Source organism: Chanodichthys erythropterus, chromosome 15 (assembly GCF_024489055.1).
Source record: "Chanodichthys erythropterus isolate Z2021 chromosome 15, ASM2448905v1, whole genome shotgun sequence".
NCBI lineage: Eukaryota > Metazoa > Chordata > Actinopteri > Cypriniformes > Xenocyprididae > Chanodichthys > Chanodichthys erythropterus.
The window spans coordinates 10,381,833-10,401,443 of NC_090235.1; the positions used below are offsets into that span (position 1 = coordinate 10,381,833).

At 42.6% G+C, this 19,611-nt stretch overlaps 1 protein-coding gene across 2 annotated transcripts; it reads left to right on the forward strand.

The window, feature by feature from the left end:
• The first annotated feature begins 4,980 nt into the window (after positions 1 to 4,980).
• On the forward strand, positions 4,981 to 18,371 carry LOC137002058 (CD209 antigen-like protein C). 2 transcript variants are annotated; one of them, XM_067361506.1, is made up of 7 exons: positions 4,981 to 5,085; positions 5,475 to 5,576; positions 6,745 to 6,825; positions 8,687 to 8,764; positions 8,906 to 9,057; positions 9,141 to 9,253; positions 17,760 to 18,371. In XM_067361506.1, the coding sequence occupies exons 1-7, from the start codon at positions 5,019 to 5,021 to the stop codon at positions 17,923 to 17,925; spliced, it is 759 nt and encodes a 252-aa protein (XP_067217607.1). In that variant the 5' UTR covers positions 4,981 to 5,018; the 3' UTR covers positions 17,926 to 18,371. The 2 variants fall into 2 exon arrangements, with proteins under 2 accessions (XP_067217607.1, XP_067217608.1); XM_067361507.1 differs by lacking the exon at positions 5,475 to 5,576.
• The last annotated feature ends 1,240 nt before the right edge of the window (positions 18,372 to 19,611 follow it).

The window sequence follows — 19,611 nt, forward strand, 5'->3', positions numbered from 1 at the left end:
TTTCAGCTGTCACGTTTTGAGTTTATGATAATTTATTCTGTTCATGTCTAAGTTTTTAGGTTTGTTTTCTAGTTTGCTTATTTGTTTTGTCCTTTGTTTGTTTACATGGTAACTGATTTGATTAGAGTCTTCAGTACAGGTGTGTTCTCCCTTTGTTTGTCATGTCTATTTAATCCCTGTGTTTCTTTCAGTTCATTGTCAGTTCTATGTTGCGTTAAGTTGATTGTTTTGATCCTGTTCTTTTGCATTTGAGTTTGATTTTGAATAAAGATTGCTGTACCTTGATCCTGCATAATCTCTGCTGCAATCAAACGTGACAGAAGAACTGACCATTAAAATCTCTAGCAGCAGTAAAGATGGACTCTGGTGATGGTGTCACCCACACTGTGCACATCTACAAGGGTCACGCCCTGCCTCATGCCATCCACCATCTGGACCTCATGAAGATTCTGACAGAGAGAGACTACAGCTTCATTTTGAATTGATAAAACTAGCTACCATACAGTACAGAGTACTTAGAAATCTTGAGTATTCACTATAAAATGTAATTAGTTGAGTTTACTTAGAAAGCTTCATTAAACTGTTGGGTTTAGCTACCACACAGTACAGAGTACTTAGAAATCTTGAGGATTGGTAATTCAATTTTACAAATTGAGTACTTAGTCCAGTCATGTTAAAAATCTTGTTCACATTATGTAGAAATTGCCTTAAATTTCTCAAGCATTTTTTACTCAGTTACAACAATGGACCATACATTTATTTGTATTTATTAAACTGGAGATACTGTTGAAAATAATAAAGTTTGATGTCACCATCATGGTGGAAAGTGTTTGCTTTAGTTGGGCTCTTGACCTTGACTTTTAACACTAGTGTTTCTCTGGCTGTCGTAACTCAGTGTTTGTAAGACACAGCTGTTATGCTGAAAAAAGCCAAGAGAAATGCTGGGATTGATCTGTTGCATCTTTCCTGAGGATATCATTGAATGTCCACAGATTTAATCCTGAAGTTTATACTTGATCAAAAGTGTGGTTTGTCATTAAAAACAAATAAGTATTTTTTAATAATCGCAAGAAACGGAGCACTGTTGAAATCATATTTTTAATATGTTAGTCAAAAAACATTTTGGACTATATAGACACACAGAGACATCAAGAATCAGTGTGTAAATCTCAACAACGGTGACATGCTTCATGCTTTAATGCATGCTGGGAGTCATGGATGAGTTTTATGATGGCTCCCAGCATGCATTGCATGTCACCATGGTTGAGATTTACACGCTGATTATTGATGTCTCTGTGTGTCTAAAAGTAGCCCAAAATGATTTTTGCCAAATATAATATTAAAAATATATGTTCTCAACCGTGCTCAGTCTCTTGATCTAGTTTCAGCAATAAAATATTTAGTTGTTCATAGTAACAAATCACACTTTTGATCAAGTATAAACCTCAAGATTAAATCTGTGGGTATTCAATGATATCATCAGGAAAGATCCAACAGATCAATCCCAGCATTTCTCTTGGCTTTTTTCAGCATAACAGCTGTGTCTTACAAACACTGAGTTACTGCAGCCAGAGAAACACTAATGTTAAAAGTCAAGGTCAAGAGCCCAACTAAAGCAAACACTTTCCACCATGATGGTGACATCAAACTTTATTATTTTCAACAGTATCTCCAGTTTGATAAATACAAATTAATGTATGGTCCATTGTTGCAACTGGCTTGAGAAAAAAATGCTTGAGAAATTGAAGGCAGTTTCTACATAATGTGAACAAGATTTTTAACATGACTGAACTAAGTACTCAATTTGTAAAATTGAATTACCAATCCTCAAGATTTCTAAGTACTCTGTACTGTGTGGTAGCTAAACCCAACAGTTTAATTAAGCTTTCTAAGTAAACTCAACTAATTACATTTTACAGTGAATACTCAAGATTTCTAAGTACTCTGTACTGTGTGGTAGCTAGTTTTATCAATTCAAAATGATGAGTTAACTTGCTAAATTTAAGGCAATCGGTTTCCTTACGTTTTTTAAACCCCACAATTTAATTAAGCTTTCTAAGTAAACTCAACTAATTACATTTTACAGTGTAGGTGACCTTAACATTCTATGTACTTGCATCAAAAAAATAAGTACACTGTACTTATTGTGTTACTTATATTGAATGGTTAAAATATTCTGCTGCTTTTTAAGTGGGATATGGGTAAATTTAGGGACATGATTGGTGGTACGGGTAGATTTACGGGTGGGTTATGGTGTAAGGGAAGGTCAATAGTGTAATTATAAATGTAATTAAAGCTGCAAGCAGCGATGAAAGGGCCCTCGCACCTGGGCTCACCACCACCTGTTGGCATTAGGAAAACAGTATACAGTAGGCAACATGCGTTTGAGTGGGTAAATACGAGAGTCATTTTGATGTGTTACACTTCCTGCTGCCAGCAGGTGGCGCTTTGACTATAACTAAATATTGCCATGTAGATGTGTTCAGGCCAGGACTATTAGCAAATATGAATTTTGGGGCAGATCGGACATTGAATGCCTGGATTTTCAATCAGTGAGTGTACGCATATACACTTCCGGTTTCGCTTTATGCCGGTGCAGAGTGCCGGAGAAAGCAGAAAATGATTTCTTACAGTTGTTTATAGAATCACTTAAAAACAACTAAGATATATAGTACAATCACATGAGCCAATGGCATTTAAATGCATGCATGCATGGGTTAGAATAGATTAACAAACTCATGGTGCATACGCATATACAATGACAATATGCCTGTACAACTACGATTAGAGTTTTCACCATAAAATGCCTTGTGAACATTCACATGTTTGCCCTGTGATAAATTTATTTCCATATTTCTCAATTCTGAGCATATATTTTCACTTACCTACATCAATTGCTCCATCAATATGATCACATAGCTACTTCACGATTTCTTTCCATCTATTATCTTTTTAGATAAAAACAAGGGCTGTGAAAAGATTGCGATTCATTTACATTTTTAACTGTAGCACAAACAGTTATAGGCAGCCTAAGTTTTTTTTTTTTTTTTTTTTTACCTGTAGTAAAATACGTTTTCTGTTGCTTAGACGGGACAGATTTATGCAACAGATGCTCTTTACTCGTCTCACTTGAACTAAATAAATGCAGTAATTAATAGAAATGCACAGGGGAAATACAAAAACACTGAGAATTATGCATTTAAATTACATTGGCTACTAATAATACAGTTAGCGATAATAATGTTACCAAATAAAGTTACTAAAGCATGCACTGAGTCCATATCATATTCTCATGTTTATTTATCTCTTCTGAGGATTGATGCTTCGGCTGACAATAGCAAACATTAGATCTTCACGATGGTCCAGTGTTGTTCCACGCAGAAAGAGAAAGCAGTTTTTGAGCCATTTAGTCCACCAGCTGTCAGAACAAAATCAGGAGATATTACACACTTGAGTGTTTTGTGTGGATAAAGATATCCCTGTGGATCACCGCTGGTGAAACATCAAACTTTGTCAGGCTGCCACAGACATGCCCTTCAGCGAAACCTCAAGATCTGCGCAATTTAATGTTGCAAAAGCCTTTAGATTTCTGATAAAATCTCTAGGAGGAGTTTGTTAAAGTTCAACATACGGAAATGGCAAAAACTGCAAACATTCAAATTTTCTCACTTCCTTTTAGGTTTTCATATATTGCACCCAGGGACTTTTTTGTGGGTAAAGAACTGTTACATGTGTCTACCAGATTTCATACTTGTATATGAAACGTAGCACGAAGGGAGCTTAATTCAAATTTTGTAGGTTGCGCTAATTGAGCCATTTTTCCACACCTAATTATGAAACCCATATCAGACGTATATTTTCACCACTTCTGACATGTGTGCAAAGTTTCATGAGTTTTCAAGCATGTTTATGCTCACAAAAATACGATTAATTTCGGAGAAGAAGAAGAATTGACTGAACAATTACAATAAGGTCCTCACACCATCGCATAACCTGATATTGCTGAGTTCAACATGTTCCTGGGTCAACATTTTTGTTGATCCTGGAAAAACATTCAGATCAACCAATCAGATTTCAGGGACAGTTTACAGGTTTATGTCAAGTTTACAGATTATGTCAAGTTTAGGCTTAAAATCATGAATTGGTGCTTCTACATCAGTGTTATTCACCTATCATTTCCCTCTGATTTTTGGGATAACTTATGGGTAGGGTTAGGTTTAGGGATAGGAATAGGGTTAAGACTAAATTTTCAGACTAGAATGTTGTTCCAGGATCAACAAAATATGTTGACCCAGGAACGCATCTAACTCAGCAATATCAGGACGTGCCACACCATCGGTGCTTGGGCCCTAATTACAGAAATTAATTGCAGATGTCATTACATGCAGGTACTTTTAAAATATAAGTACAATGTAAAAAACAATGTACACAATAAGTGTATTGTACCAAAAGATTAATTTAAATGCGAGTACACAGTAGTTAAGGCACTTAATATAAAGTAGGACCGTTTCAGGTGTTCATCTTTTAGTTCCATTGTTTGGTCTCTCTACTTATACGCTGAGTCTTAGTTGTCTCAATGTATGGTGTTAGTCCAAATTAGATGTACAAAGTGGTTACTTATGATTCTCTTGTGTTTACCTTCAACTTCCTTGTGGATTATATTAAAGAATGTTTTGTTTGCACTCCCAGTTGATGAGTGATTTCTTACTACCACAGTACTGTGACAATTCACCTTGATGTCAGACACAGTAATAATACAGTACTGCTAAACATCAATATGTTCAGCTACTTCACATAAAAATACAAGGTTTATCCTACAATATTTTTTTGTTTAAGATATGGCTTCAACATCAGTTAAACATGTTATCAGTTAGTCGCAAAAAAAAAAAAAAAAAAAAAAAAAAACATTGTCATTTCCTACAGCATCATCAGCAATAATAGCTAAAGTTGATGAACTGAACTTCCTTCTTTGAGATTTTACACACACAGGGCTCAGAGTTTGCTGTCGGGTTAGTAAAATGGAAGAGATCTATAATAATGTGGATCATTCGGATTATTCGAACCAAAAATGCTCTCATTGCAGGGGTAAGAATACGTGTGATTTTCTGTACATCTGATTTTTTTTATTCTATTCATGTCTAATTAATTTATAATTATTACAGTTCAATAAATGCTGCCAAACATTGTAAAATAATGTGTAACTAAATTGATAAACACTGAAAAGACATTAATACATTGAACACTTTCTGAGTTTGAGGGTTTGTAAATTCTTGCATGTTTCTATTTCCGGTTCTTACCACATACTGCTTTCTGATGCTCAGTATAAAGCGAGCCATCTCTCTCTTTATTTAGGAATTTGTAAAATGCCTGTTTAAATGTAAAAGCACAAATAACTTATCAAGCAATATTTAATGAAATAATCAACATTTGAATCATGCTGTAATTCAGCCATCATATTTGATTTTTAATCACAGGTAATCAAGTTTCTTCCTCAAAGTGCATTAAAGTTCTTCTGACCGTTCTCAGTGTCTCTCTTGTTTTGGCTCTTGGAGGTCTCTGTGTTCTGGGGATCATGTGTGAGTACTTCATGCTATATGTGTGCTTTGCTTTGATGGCAACAGTCTGATTTATTGCAGTTCCCTGTTTGCAGGGTGCAGGAGACTAATATGATGAAAAATTCTTATCCTTCCTGACTATATTTGTGCCATATAAATATCACACATTTGTAAGAATATTTATGTGTCTTAAAAAAAAAAAAAACATGAAATGTTGTTGTAATGATGGGTCAACAGCTTGAGGATCCATTTGCAGCATCTTTATTAAGACAAGACAGCACAATACAAACAGGGTCAAGGCAGTAGCGTAAACAGGGACAGGCTTGGGTCAAGACAGGTGGCAATGAATCAAGGTCTTACAACAGGCAGGGATCGTGGCAGGCAGCAAGCAAACAGAGTCCAGGAAACAGGCAGAGGTCAGGGTCGGCAGCAAAGGTTCACAGAGGTAAGGCAGTCCAATCGATAACAGGGAAACAGTCCACAAGAAAATGCTCAGAAACGATCCCCAAGGCAAATCAAGACTTCACGGTGCATGGATGCGTGTGTGAGTGTTTTATGGAGTGAGCGTGATGTGGTGCAGGTGTGTGCGCAATCAGTCCCAGGAATGAGGGCCTATGGGTAATGTAGTCCAGATAGGAACAAGTCAATATTCCGGTGACGGCTCCCTCCGGCGGCCGGGATGAAGAGCCGCGGGAGCCGTATTCGTGACAGTTGTGTTGATTATAGTTACAAAAAACAAAGTTTCCTCTACTTTTGATTCAACTTTACAACATATTAAATGATAACCAATAATATTTTTTTCTGCTGTAGTTTTTTAATACCTATGGAGCTCTTAAAGGGACATGGTGAAGGAGAATAAAATATGAGATGGTGGAAAAAAATTTTGTCAATGCTTTTGCATTCTCTCGCAAATGTTTTGCTTTCCCCCGAGAAACTTTGTGTTCATTCGCAAAAACGTTTGCATTCCACCAAGAAACTTTGCGTTCACTCGCAAAGAACTGGAAAGGTTTTGCGAGCGAACGCAAATGTTCTTGAGGGAACGCAAAACATTTGTGAGAGAACACAAAATCTTTGACTTATTAATTTCCTCCCATCTAATCTTTTTTTTTTTTTGATTTAAGTGATAATACCTTGTCAGAGTGAATTTTGCTTGTGCAAACTATGTATTTATTGTTTGTTTGTAAATTAGATGCTGGTAAATTCCCCGGACGTGATGCTCTGACTGACCAACGGCACAATGTTTCGAAACTACAGTCAGATACGGAGAAATGTAAGCACATATCATTTCTATAACTAGTTGTGAAAATAAAGAAGCATTTGTTCATAAAGTTATATATAAAATGATAAAAATATAAACTTTTAATTATGTGAAATATTAGCATTTTTTTTTTTTTTTTTAAAAACAACTGTATTGACAAACAGATCAGACAATCACAATTATTTGATATATTTTACAAATAATCCACACTACCCCTCACCCATAAGCAAACCAAGAGGTAGAGTTCTGTGGAACTCTTAGGGTTTAAAGGGGATATATTTTGCAAAATTCACTTTTATATTGTTTTTGAACATAAATATGTGTCTGCACTGTGTACACAACCACCCTATTGTGATAAAAATCCATCTACTCCTTTTGTTATTTTCCTCATTAATCTGAAACTGTGTCTCAAAATGAGGCATTCAGGAATGTACTCCAGTGTGACATCTCATTGAAACAGGCCCCGCCCAGGGCTGCACGATTATGACAAAAATAATAATTGTTGATTATTCCCTTGAAATTGTAATTGCGATTATTAATTACAATTATCACAATTTACATTGGATGATGTATTGAATAGCCATTATTTGAAGCAACTGCATGCCATACTTTTCTATAAAATAAATAAATAAAAATACAATATGAAAAAAAAATTAAAATTTGTTAAACCTCAAATGTCAACTATATATTGGTATGGTTTCTTCTTTAAATAATAATAATAATAATAATAATAAAAAGTCAACATATGCATGGAATAACAATAGCGGCTTTTGTGTAGTTCCAAGATAACTAACAATTAAGTTTGGCAACAAGCCAAAAAAAAAAAAAAAAAAAAATTCACCACTAGATGGTGGGCCAGAACATAGTCAAAGGATAATTTAAATTAATTGATGAAAAGTGCAACTAGAATTGCCTGTGACAGACTAATACAGTGTCCTGAGCAGTGCTGCCAAGTCCACGTTTTTTCCGCGGAATTGGGCTACTTTTACACTGTTGCCGCGGGTTGTTTTTAATATCTGTGGGTTGACTCCAAATAACATGATATTTAGCCCCTGGGATGCGAATTTTACCAGGAAACCCCAGCAAAAACATGGATTTTACCCCCTGGAACATGATTTTAACCTGAAACGATATTGAAGTTTTGGACTGGTTTTGAGAAGCAATTGGGCGGGTTTTGTTTTGAAAACCTGGCAACCCTGATCCTGAGCACACAGTCCGTCTTCATTAGTTTATGATCTGTTTAACAGTCCTATCTAATATGTTATTAGATAGAACTGTTATAAAAAGAAAGTAGACAGTATATGAAAAAGTAGCTTTGCCCTGTGGTTGTTGCCCAATGTCAATAGTTTAGCACAAATACATAATCATGTTTTGCTTGGTCTGCTCAAAGTTGCATTGGATTTTCTCCTTAGAGTACAGTTCAGAGATCCATCTATCACTGCATTACATGTTTGTAGAGTTCGTTCATGGAGTTAAATATATAGGCTGGGTACACGTCTTTTTAAAAATGGCGGGTGTTGGTTTCACGTGCGTTCGTTCACTGGTAGCTCCTTTGCTGGGTTAGACCTTTTACACTCTGAAGTAGTTGTGATTTGCCTCTCACAATGTGACATGCTCCTAACAAACCTCTTAAACACGCAGAATAACTTAAGTGGATATTTTTCCTTGTAATCGCGCCTTTGAACAATCACAAAATCATGGCATCCGTAAACGTAATTGTGATTAGAAATTCGATTAATTGTGTAATATGTTACACAACATAACAGTTTATGATCAATAGAGCCAAAATGAGATATAAAGTTGTTTCTTTCATATTGTCTACACTAAACCAGTGTCTCATTTTTATTTGCTTGCTTTTCTTTGTTCATTCAAGTGTGTCCTGTATCAGACGGTGATAAAGAGCTCTTGCTCAAGTACAAGAGATTCACAAAATGCCTCTCTTCTTGCACTGGTGAGTGGATAAATCCTTTCAAACTGTTTGTCTTTCTTTGGTCAGTGTTCTGTTTTATTTTCTTGTAAAGTTTCCTGCTCTTTTAAATGCAGTCAATAATCATATTTTTGCAGTAAACAGAGATTTGCTTAAAAATAATAGATCCAGCTTGTAAACCCTGTGAGGATGGTTGGACAGCACATCATGGAAAGTGCTATTTCTTCTCTTCTACAAAGAAGACGTGGTTTGAGAGTCGTGATTCATGTGTAGCATCAGGCGCTCATCTGGTCACCATAAACAATAAAGAAGTACAGGCGAGTGGATTACACACATACAGTGAAAGATTAAAATCCATTTTTGTCAGAAAAACTGCAATATAGTAAATGTCCTCCATTAGGATTTTCTGGCCTCTAAAATTGACCAGACGAGCTGGATTGGTCTCAATGATCTGGACACTGAAGGACACTGGGTTTGGATGAACGGCCAGACGCTCACTGAAACACAACTGGAGTAAGAACTGCTTTGTCTTCACTATGTAATTTGTTGATGGGGGGTCCAAAAGGCTGAGTCAACACTGCAGCTTTAGTTTAAGTTAACTTAAAAATAAGTCATTACATTTAATGGTTAGTTCACCCAAAAATGAAAATTACCCCATAATTTACTCGCCCTCAAGCCATCCAAGGTGTATATGACTTTCTTCTTTCAGCCAAACATAATCAGAGTTATATTAAAAATACCCTGGCTCATATGGGAGTGATTGGAGAATGAGTTTTTGAAGTCCAAAAAATCATCCATCGACCATAAATGTACTCCACACAGCTCCGGGGGTTAATAAAAGCCTTCTGAAGTGAATCGATGTGTTTGTGTAAGACAAATATCCTTATTTAAAACTTTATAAAGTAAAATAATGAGCTTCTGGCATGACAGCCGTTTCATTTTGGGGTGAACTATCCCTTTAAATGAAGAAATAATTTCAGGTTTGCACTAGGTCACTCATCAAATCTAATAAATTGGTGATATTGAACATCATGGGACTCTTTAGATGGTCAGATCAGGGTTGCCAGGTCCCCGAAAAATTTCCAACCCAAAGCTTTCTCAAAACCCGCCAAAAAGGAATGAGAACTAGCCCCTGCCCCATATAATCATTGCTGACAGCTGCGTTATTCTCATAATGCGCCTTAGTAAACTGTTTGTATTTATTCTGTTGATAATTTTAGCTAGACTTGTTTATATGTAACACATGCACATTAATGTATCTGTATTTTATTCTTCTTCTTTCACTAAAATGTAATTCTTCTACATTTTCTTGTACACTTTCTTTGATTTTAATTTTCAGCATTTTTCATGATAAATTTTAAAAATAGGGCTGGGCAATATGACCATAAATATGACAATATTATTTTTCCATATCATATGATATAGATATTTATCACAATATTAATTTTCCATTCAAGCTGTCCACTTGTTTGTTAGACCATGAATGAATGTAAACATAACTTGTTTGTTCACAATTAAACTGCACTAAGCCACCTTTTAATTTAGGGCCCCATTAAATCTATTTTATTTTCCATATGTTTTATGATTTAATAGAAATTTGCCATCAACAATAGTGTTTAATGAAATGAATTCATAAAACTGTAACAATAAATTATCAATTAATTATTATTATAATTTAATTGATAATTAATTGTTACAGTTTTATTAATTAATTTCAAATATCAGTAAGATGCTATCAGATCAGTTTGATAAAACATGGATGAAAAATATCTTGGTTGTATGATATTCCTTACAATGGTAATATTATTTTTTATCTTTGAGCAATACATTTTACTAGTAATATATTTCTGTTAAAATTTCTTCCAAGTTAAAGCAAACATTTATTTTGGTGGTTGGTTAAGTTTTTCCCAAATCTCTAAAGTGCCTCAGAGCAGTTCTGGAGATAAAGTTCACGTGTTCATGTCCTCATAATTGAGAAGACAGATGTTGAACACACTGTAAGCGTCTCACGTATGATGGAGTTTGTGTGTAGTAGACAAAACGTCTCGGTTACATAGGTAACCCTCGTTCCCTGAAGGAGGGAACGGAGACGTACGTCGGACAGACCGACGAATAGGAATCTCGCTAGAGAGGCCAATCTACTTCGAGTGTAACTAAACGAGCCAATGCATATTGGCATGCAATCATATGCATCAGCTGCTCGCCTCGCAGCGCGGGTATATAATGAGCAGCAGGTGCGTTGCATCTTCAGGTTTTCGCTGAGGAGCCGAACCCAGCAGGCGGCAGCATCAGCAGGACAACGCCTGTGGCGACGGGACGTACGTCTCCGTTCCCTCCTTCAGGGAACGAGGGTTACCTATGTAACCGAGACGTTCCCATTCAGTCGGTCACGTTCGACGTACGTCGGACAGACCGACGAATAGGAATCCCTACCAAAGCGCCACAGGGGCTGCCCTCTTCCAGCGCTCTGTCGTGAGCCACCTGAACCCCCTTGCCTAAGGACGGTGGGACCAGGCTCACGCAGAGAGGGTCGATCACTGTTGTTCCCAAAACCCACTCAGTGCGACAATTGGATAACGCTGGGAAAGCGTAGCCTTACATGCGATAAGGAACGCTGCGGAAGCCATATCCTTCCCCGAAGGAGTTATATGGATAAGTACATATGGACTAACCTTGTAGGTTGTACAACATATGGAAGAACTGGGGTGACTCCACTCGGTGAGAGATGGGTTCTCCCAGAGGGAAAGACACGGGCTTCGTTTAGGAGCAGCCGTGGAAAAAGCCATATGGGATCCCCGTAGGGTCACACATATGAAACCCAGCCTAAATCCGGTTCTCAAGGATACAACGGAGTATAGGCCTAGCGCCAGACGCTCCGCCACGTCGGCTGCCGAAGGGTAACCGGAGGACTCAACAGGGTCTGCCCGTAGGGACTCTCTGGAGAAATAGAATGCGCATGTAGCGCAGCAAGCCGACACTAAGCCGGGGCCTCTCCGTGCCTCTGACCTGAGGCGAGAACACGGGAGGAGACCGGCTCGACACGAAGGCTATAGTATCTAGCGAACGTGTTAGGTGTCGCCCAGCCCGCAGCTCTACAAATGTCTGTTAGCGAGGCGCCACGAGCCAGCGCCCAGGAGGATGCCACACCCCTCGTGGAGTGGGCATGCAACCTGAGCGGGCAGGGCACGCCCTGAGCTTGGTAAGCCAGGGCGATGGCATCCACTATCCAGTGGGCCATCCTCTGCTTGGAGACAGCCTTTCCCTTCTGCTGGCCTCCGTAACAGACGAAGAGCTGGTCTGAGGTCCTGAAGCTTTGAGTTCTGTCTATGTACAGTCGCAAGGCGCGAACTGGACAGAGCAAAGCCAGGGCTGGGTCTGCCTCCTCCGAGGGCAGCGCTTGCAGGCTCACCACCTGATCCCTGAAGGGAGTGGTAGGAACCTTGGGCACATAGCCAGGCCGGGGTCTCAGTACCACGTGGCTGTCACCCGGCCCGAACTCTAGGCACGATTCGTCGACCGAAAATGACTGCAGGTCCCCTACCCTCTTGATGGAGGCCAATGCCACCAGCAGCAAAGTTTTCATAGAGAGAATCTTTAAGTCTGCTGACAGCAAAGGCTCAAAGGGAGCAATCTGGAGTGCTCTGAGCACCAGAGTAAGGTCCCAAGAGGGTATGGAGGGGGGACGAGGAGGATTTAACCGTCTCGCCCCCTAAGGAACCTGACGACCAGGTCGTGCTGACCAACAGATTTGCCATCTATGTGGTCGTGGTAAGCGGAGATAGCAGCAGAATGGACTTTGAGGGTGGAGGGGGACAGCCTACGCTCCAACCCTTGCTGCAAGAAGGAAAGCACGACACCGATCGAGCATCTTCGGGGGTCTTCTCGGCGAGAAGAGCACCACTCGACGAACAGGTTCCACTTCGAGGCGTAAGCACGTCTCGTAGACAGTGCACGTGCCGAAGTGATGGTGTTAAGTACCTCGGGGGTAAGTCACCTAGAACCTCCGCGTCCCGTCCAGGGACCAGACATGGAGTTTCCAGAGGTCTGGACGCGGGTGCCAAAGAGTGCCCCGTCTCTGAGAGAGGAGGTCCTTCCTCAGAGGGATGGGCCAGGGAGGGGCTGTCGCGAGGAGTGAGAGTTCTGGGAACCAGGTCCGGTTGGGCCAGTAAGGCGCAACTAACAAGACCTGCTCCTCGTCCTCCCTGACTTTGCACAGGGTCTGTGCAAGTAGGCTCACTGGGGGAAACGCATATTTGCGCAGGCCCCGGGGCCAGCTGTGAGCCAGTGCGTCTGTCCCGAGTGTTCCCTCGGTCAGAGAGTAAAACAACTGGCAGTGGGAGGTTTCTGGTGAGGCAAACAGGTCTACCTGAGCCTCTCCGAACTCTCTCCAGATCAGCTGAACCACCTGGGGGTGGAGTCGCCACTCTCTCCGGGCAGCGCAGCTCGTGATAGCTCGTCGGCCACACGGTTGAGCACACCGGGGACATGAATGGCGCGAAGCGACCTCAGATGCTTCCGACTCCACAGGAGGAGATGGCGGGCGAGTTGCGACATGCGACGGGAGCGTAGACCACCTTGGCGGTTGATGTACGCAACGGTCGCAGTGTTGTCCGTACGGACCAGTACATGCTTGTCGCGAAGCAGGCCTTTGAGGCGGCTCAGCGCAAGGCGTACTGCCAGCAACTCGAGGCAATTGATGTGCCAATGCAGATGGGGTCCCGTCCAAACCCCTGAGACTGCATGCCCGTTGTACGTGGCACCCCAGCCGGTGGCAGAAGCATCTGTGAAAACCACAGCATGCCGGGACACCTGTTCTAGGGGCACTCCTGCCCGGAGAAACAAAGGGTCCGACCACGGACTGAAGGTTCGGCGGCACTCCTGAGTGATTGGCACCCGGAACGTGCCGCGTTGCCACGCCCATCTCGGGACTCGGCCGTGAAGCCAGTGCTGAAGCGGTCTCATATGAAGCAGCCCGAGCGGTGTTACAGCCGCTGCAGCCGCCATATGCCCCAGGAGCCTCTGAAAAAACTTCAGTGGGACCGCTGTCCTGCCATTGAACGTATTCAGGCAGTTCAACACCGACCGAGCACGTTCCTCTGTGAGGCGTGCTACCCGTTCGACCGAATCCAACTCCATACCGAGAAAAGAGATCCTCTGCACTGGGGCGAGTTTGCTCTTCTCCCAGTTGACCTGAAGCCCCAACTGGCTGAGGTGCCTGAGCACTAAGTCCCTGTGTTCGCACAACTGATCCCGAGACTGTGCTAGAATGAGCCAGTCGTCCAGGTAGTTGAGAATGCGAACACCCTGTTCTCTCATGGGAACAAGGGCTCCCTCCACGACTTTCGTGAAGATGCGGGGAGACAGGGCCAGCCCGAAGGGTAAGACTCTGTACTGATATGCTCGACCTTCGAACGCGAATCTCAGGAATGGCCTGTGTCGCGGAAGAATCGAAACATGAAAGTACGCGTCCTTCAGGTCGATCGCTGCAAACCAATCTCGGGGACGGATGCACTCGAATATGCGTTTCTGCGTAAGCATTTTGAACGGTAGCTTGTGAAGGCTCCGATTCAAAACTCGCAGGTCCAAGATCGGTCGTAACCCGCCGCTTTTCTTGGGTACAATGAAGTAGGGGCTGTAGAACCCTGACCTCAAATCGGCTGGAGGGACCGGCTCTATCGCGTCCTTCGCCAGTAGGACTGCAATCTCCGCACGCAGAACAGGGGCATCGACATCTTTCACTGAAGTGAAGAGGACGCCCCTGAACTTGGGGGGACGCCGGGCGAACTGAATCGCATAGCCGAGCCTGATGGTCCGGAGGAGCCAGCGAGACGGACTGGGGAGCGCTAGCCAGGCTCCCAGAGACCGCACCAGCGGCACCAAGGGGACCACCGGCGTACCCGCCGCGGGGCAGCGAGGTGGAACGCAGGGACGCGGCCCGGGAGGCTCTCTGTGTGAGGCGGCCCGAAGCGGGGTCACAGTGTGCTGTGCAACACTTACCTGCCTCCACGGGTGGACAGAGGGAGCAGTCGAGGATTTGCTTACCTGCTGCTCGCTGCTGTCCGCTGGCGACAGAAGAGGTGGATGAGAGTGGTGAGGTTCTAGCCCTCCCACTGCTCTCCGAGCCCTCTTCGGACCCGGAGATAAAGGAAACTGCTCTTTTCTTGAAAATTTGGGTACCGCTGGCCGTTGAGCCAGCGGCGGAACACAAGGAAACCACAAAAGATTCTCCACCCGGCCCTCCTCCGGGGGAAGGAGTGGTGCATTCACCACCTCCTGAAGAGCAGTCCCCTCCATCTCCGGGTCGCCCGTCCTAGGGCCGCTTGGACTTGGCCTTGCCACCCTTCTTCTTGGGGGGTGGCTGGACGGGCTGGGCGCCCCGCCCGCGACCGGCTCCACGGCGCCGCTTGGATGGAGGCTGCTGCTGCTGGGGCGCGGGAGCGGGGGCGGCTGCAGGGGCGCCCTCGGCGACGGGTAGTCTGAGGTGCCGCCGGCGGTGGAGGTGCAGCAGCTGACCGCCTCGGCAGGATGTGACTGATGGCCTCAGACTGCCTTTGTACAGCCGAGAACTGTTGGGCAAAGTTCTCGACCGCGTCGCCGAAAAGGCCGGTCTGGGACATGGGGGAATTAAGAAACCTGACCTTGTCGGTATCCCTCATGTCCGCAAGACACAGCCAGAGATGGCGTTCCTGGACCACCATAGTGGACATCGCACGACCCACTGACCGCGCCGTAACCTTCGTCGCTCGAAGCGCGAGGTCCGTCGCGGCACGAAGTTCCTGGAGAACTTGTGGATCATGACCACCCTCGTGCAGGTCCCTCAGTGCCTTGGCCTGATGGACCTGCAACAACGCCATAGCGTGTAAGGCAGAGGCAGCTTCCCCACAGGCCTGATAAGCCTTGCCGGTAAGATCCGACGAGTACTTACAGGCCCGGGAAGGGAGAGACGGCTCCCCCCGCCAGGTGGAGTTAGGGCACAGTTGCATAGCAACGGCCCGTTCCACAGGGGGTATGCGCGTGTAACCCTTCGCTGCCCCGCCATCAAGGGTGGTGAGGGAGGAGGACCCACCGACACGGTTTCGGGCAGTAAAAGGTGCCGTCCACGTGCCCGTGAGCTCTTCATGCACCTCCGGGAAGAAGGGCACTGGGGTGGGGGGCTGAGAACCAGCCCTGGCCACCCCGAGATACCAGTCATCCAACCTCGAGGGTTCGGGACACGGTGGAGGATTCCACACGAGCCCGACCCTGTTGGCGGCCCGGGAAAGCATAGCCATCATTTCCGGGTCCGTGTCGGGCACAGTTGTCACCCCGAAGGAGGCAACTGCGCCGACTCATCCTCCCCAGAAGTATCAGGCTCACCCTCCGATGCAGCGATCGACATCCGGTCGTCTGGGGGAGCTCCGAAGGAAACGGATGGTACACACCTCTGGGGTGGTCCACCACGTTCCGAGGGCAGCTCTACTGGCTGCGGAGCGCACGAGGGGGGAGGGTTCCTAGGGGGTTGGTTCCCCGAAGGAAGCGCGCTCACCGTTATCCTCAAGTCACCAGCCCCGCCGCTCGCAGCAACCCTCTGAGGAGGATTGGAGCGGGCGTCGGGACCGGGACTCCACCCCTTTGCAGAAAGTGGAGTCTCGACCGCAACTCCGCGATGGTCATCTTCCCACAATGGGTACATGACTCATCCACAAACGCTGCCTCAGCGTGCCTTAAGCCCAAGCACGCGATACAGCGCTGGTGACCATCCCGAGGCGCCAGGTAACGACCGCATCCAGAAACACACAAGTAGAACGACATCTTTAAAAAGACGCGAACTACTCGTGTTAGCTCTTTCAAGGACTGACTCTTTTAGGTGCTGAAGCACACAGGGGAATAGCCGCTGCAGCACAGACAGGGAATGTGCAGCCTGTCGTGTGCACTCTCCTTGAAGGCGCTCCTCTTACCAGCTGTAACAACAGCTTTTTAGCGCTCTAGGCGCACCGTTTCACCAGCCGTGAGAACGGCCTTCACGCTGATTACAGCTTTGCTCAATCAAATTAAAGGCAAAAACAAAAACAAAAGGAGAATCGGCCCCGCTGCTGCGCTGTCCGCCTGCACCTCGCAACAAAGAGACGTCTTGAAGAGAGACTCGTTCACCACACTCGCTTTCAGTAGCTGTCTTCATAGAAGGTTTGGCTCCGAAGCGAAAAGCTGAAGATGCAACGCACCTGCTGCTCATTATATACCCGCGCTGCGAGGCGAGCAGCTGATGCATATGATTGCATGCCAATATGCATTGGCTCGTTTAGTTACACTCGAAGTAGATTGGCCTCTCTAGCGAGATTCCTATTCGTCGGTCTGTCCGACGTACGTCGAACGTGACCGACTGAATGGGAACTAAACTAAACCGTCCTTGGGTCGCCAAGTATCCATTTTAATGATACTACATTAGTAAAATGACCAAATTTCATTTCCTTTGTCTACAGATAAACTTTTTCGCGGCCGCAGTACATTATAAAAGTAGCCCAAAAACCCGCAACCCACAGCTCTGTAATTTTCCCTGCAACTGCTTTTTTTAAAATAGCCCAATTGTGTGGGAAAACCGTGACCCTGGCAAATATGGGTCAGATGGAACATTTAAAATAATGCTAGAGAACATGATCAGGTTTTGTTCATGTCAGCTCCAGTGTAATTTGTTATATAAAAGAAATATTTAGAAAAAAAAAATGTTACTTTTCTGTCTTTTAGTTTAAGCAGACTTTTGTGGCAGAACACCAAAGAAGCAGCATGATTAGACCGTATAACTCAATGAATGTACAGTACCTGAAACAGAAATCTTATAAACATTCGCTCTGTACTTCGGAAACTGTGGGCTTCCACACACACACACACACACACACATCAGTGTATTTCCTGCAGGAGAAGAGATATTGATGAGAAGACACTCATCAATCAGTCACTCATACTTTATTAAATAAATAATCAACACTTACTGTTCCTGAAATAAATAAATAAATAAATAAATGCTTGCTTTCTGCTGTTAAAGGTTTTGGTTCGTAAAGGACTCAGGAGAAAGAGAACCCGATAACTCAGGTGAAGAAGACTGTGCTTGTATGGGATATGAGTCTTACTTTTTAAATTCTTGGTTTGATGCTTCTTGCAACTCCAAGAAAAAATATATCTGTGAAAAGATATTCATTTACCTTCAGTGAGCACAACTGAAAAAGGCCTAAGAGGTCAAATGAACCTCAAATATTTACGATAAATCAAGCTCTGTTCAGAATGATGTCATCATCAAATCATTGCAAGCAAATTGATCTCATTCTCAAAACGCAGACACATTGAACAATGAACATTCTCTTTCTAACTTAGCATTTTGTGTGCTTGAATCTTCACATTTCTTTGCTTACTTCAAAATATACTGTATGAAGTTTTTTAAAAATGTATCTTTCATGTATCTTCCATTTATAACTGCATTTAAATGAATAATGGGTTGATTTTGTATGTGTTTACACTGTTTATGGCCTATGCCTTGGAATGGCAAATTGCCTTAGAAAGTCACATCACAAATGTGATCCATGATGATCTACATGAACCTCAAAGTAATTAGTATCAAACAACACACTGTATTATATATATATATATATATATATATATATATATATATATATATATATATATATATATATATATATATATATATATATATATTTGTAATAAGCAATTTTTAGCATTTACATTTATGTCTAAAGCCCAGAAATGGGACTGTGTGTAAACTGTCTTATCCCTAATAAAGCTTGTGCAAATGTTGGCATATCAGAGTTATTTTACTGTCTAAAGGGAAATAAGGACTACTGGGGTGTAGTGTTGGAAATGTACAGGTCCAATAAAAGGTCTCAAACAAACACAATCCGTTTCGCTGTAGTCTGGAACATTTCAAAGATTCGGATTTGTTGCCTATCACCAAGAAACAGATGAACCATACTGTCACGTTTTGAGTTTGCTTTTGATCTGTTTCCCTGGGGCCCGTTCCTCTACATTGCTAACTCATTTAGCTGGATTTGATTGATGACGGTTTTGGCATTATCTTGGATTGTTCAGTTCTTCGACGCTCATCCTGGACTTGCTGTCATAGCAACAGGTCCGTAAGCTTAAACCTGCTCGTTTAATTTCATGTAAACAGGATTAGATTGCATCTTTTTTTTTTTTCTTACCAAAATTAAACCAAATAAAAATAATAATAAAAAAATGCAGTATGTGCTTTATAACACAATGGAGGGAAACATATCCAATTTACATTAACATATATATAAATAGCCAAATAAACAGGGAAATATACATTTATACAACAATTTTCCCCTTATGGGTATATACTGGAATCTTCAGTAATCCCTAGAGACTTCAATGGTTCTTTTCATATTTTATTAAATAATGTGAGTTTACCCATAAGATGGAACCTACGTTTTTCCAAAGATATAAGATCTTTTATCATAGCTAACCAATCCCTATACAGTGGTCTCTCTTTATGATGCATAATTGTAAGCTTTCTTAGGTGTTTGACAGATTATCTTATATTGATTGTTATTCTATGAGACTGAATTCTCCACTATGTCCTTAATCATTGGAGGCTGTCCATTCTGTGTGTGTGTGTGTGTTAAACACAAACACGTTCAGGTCAGATTTCATCAGGTCACTGATTTTTGAAGCACACCTTAATAATGTTACAGACTGGCTTTCAAGGATTAGTTCACTTTCAAATTAAAATTTCCTTATAATTTACTCACCCCCATGTCATCCAAGATGTCCATGTCTTTCATTCTTCCATTGAAAAGAAATTAAGGTTTTTGATGAAAACATTCCAGGATTTTTCTCCTTGTAGTGGACACTGAAACTGTAAT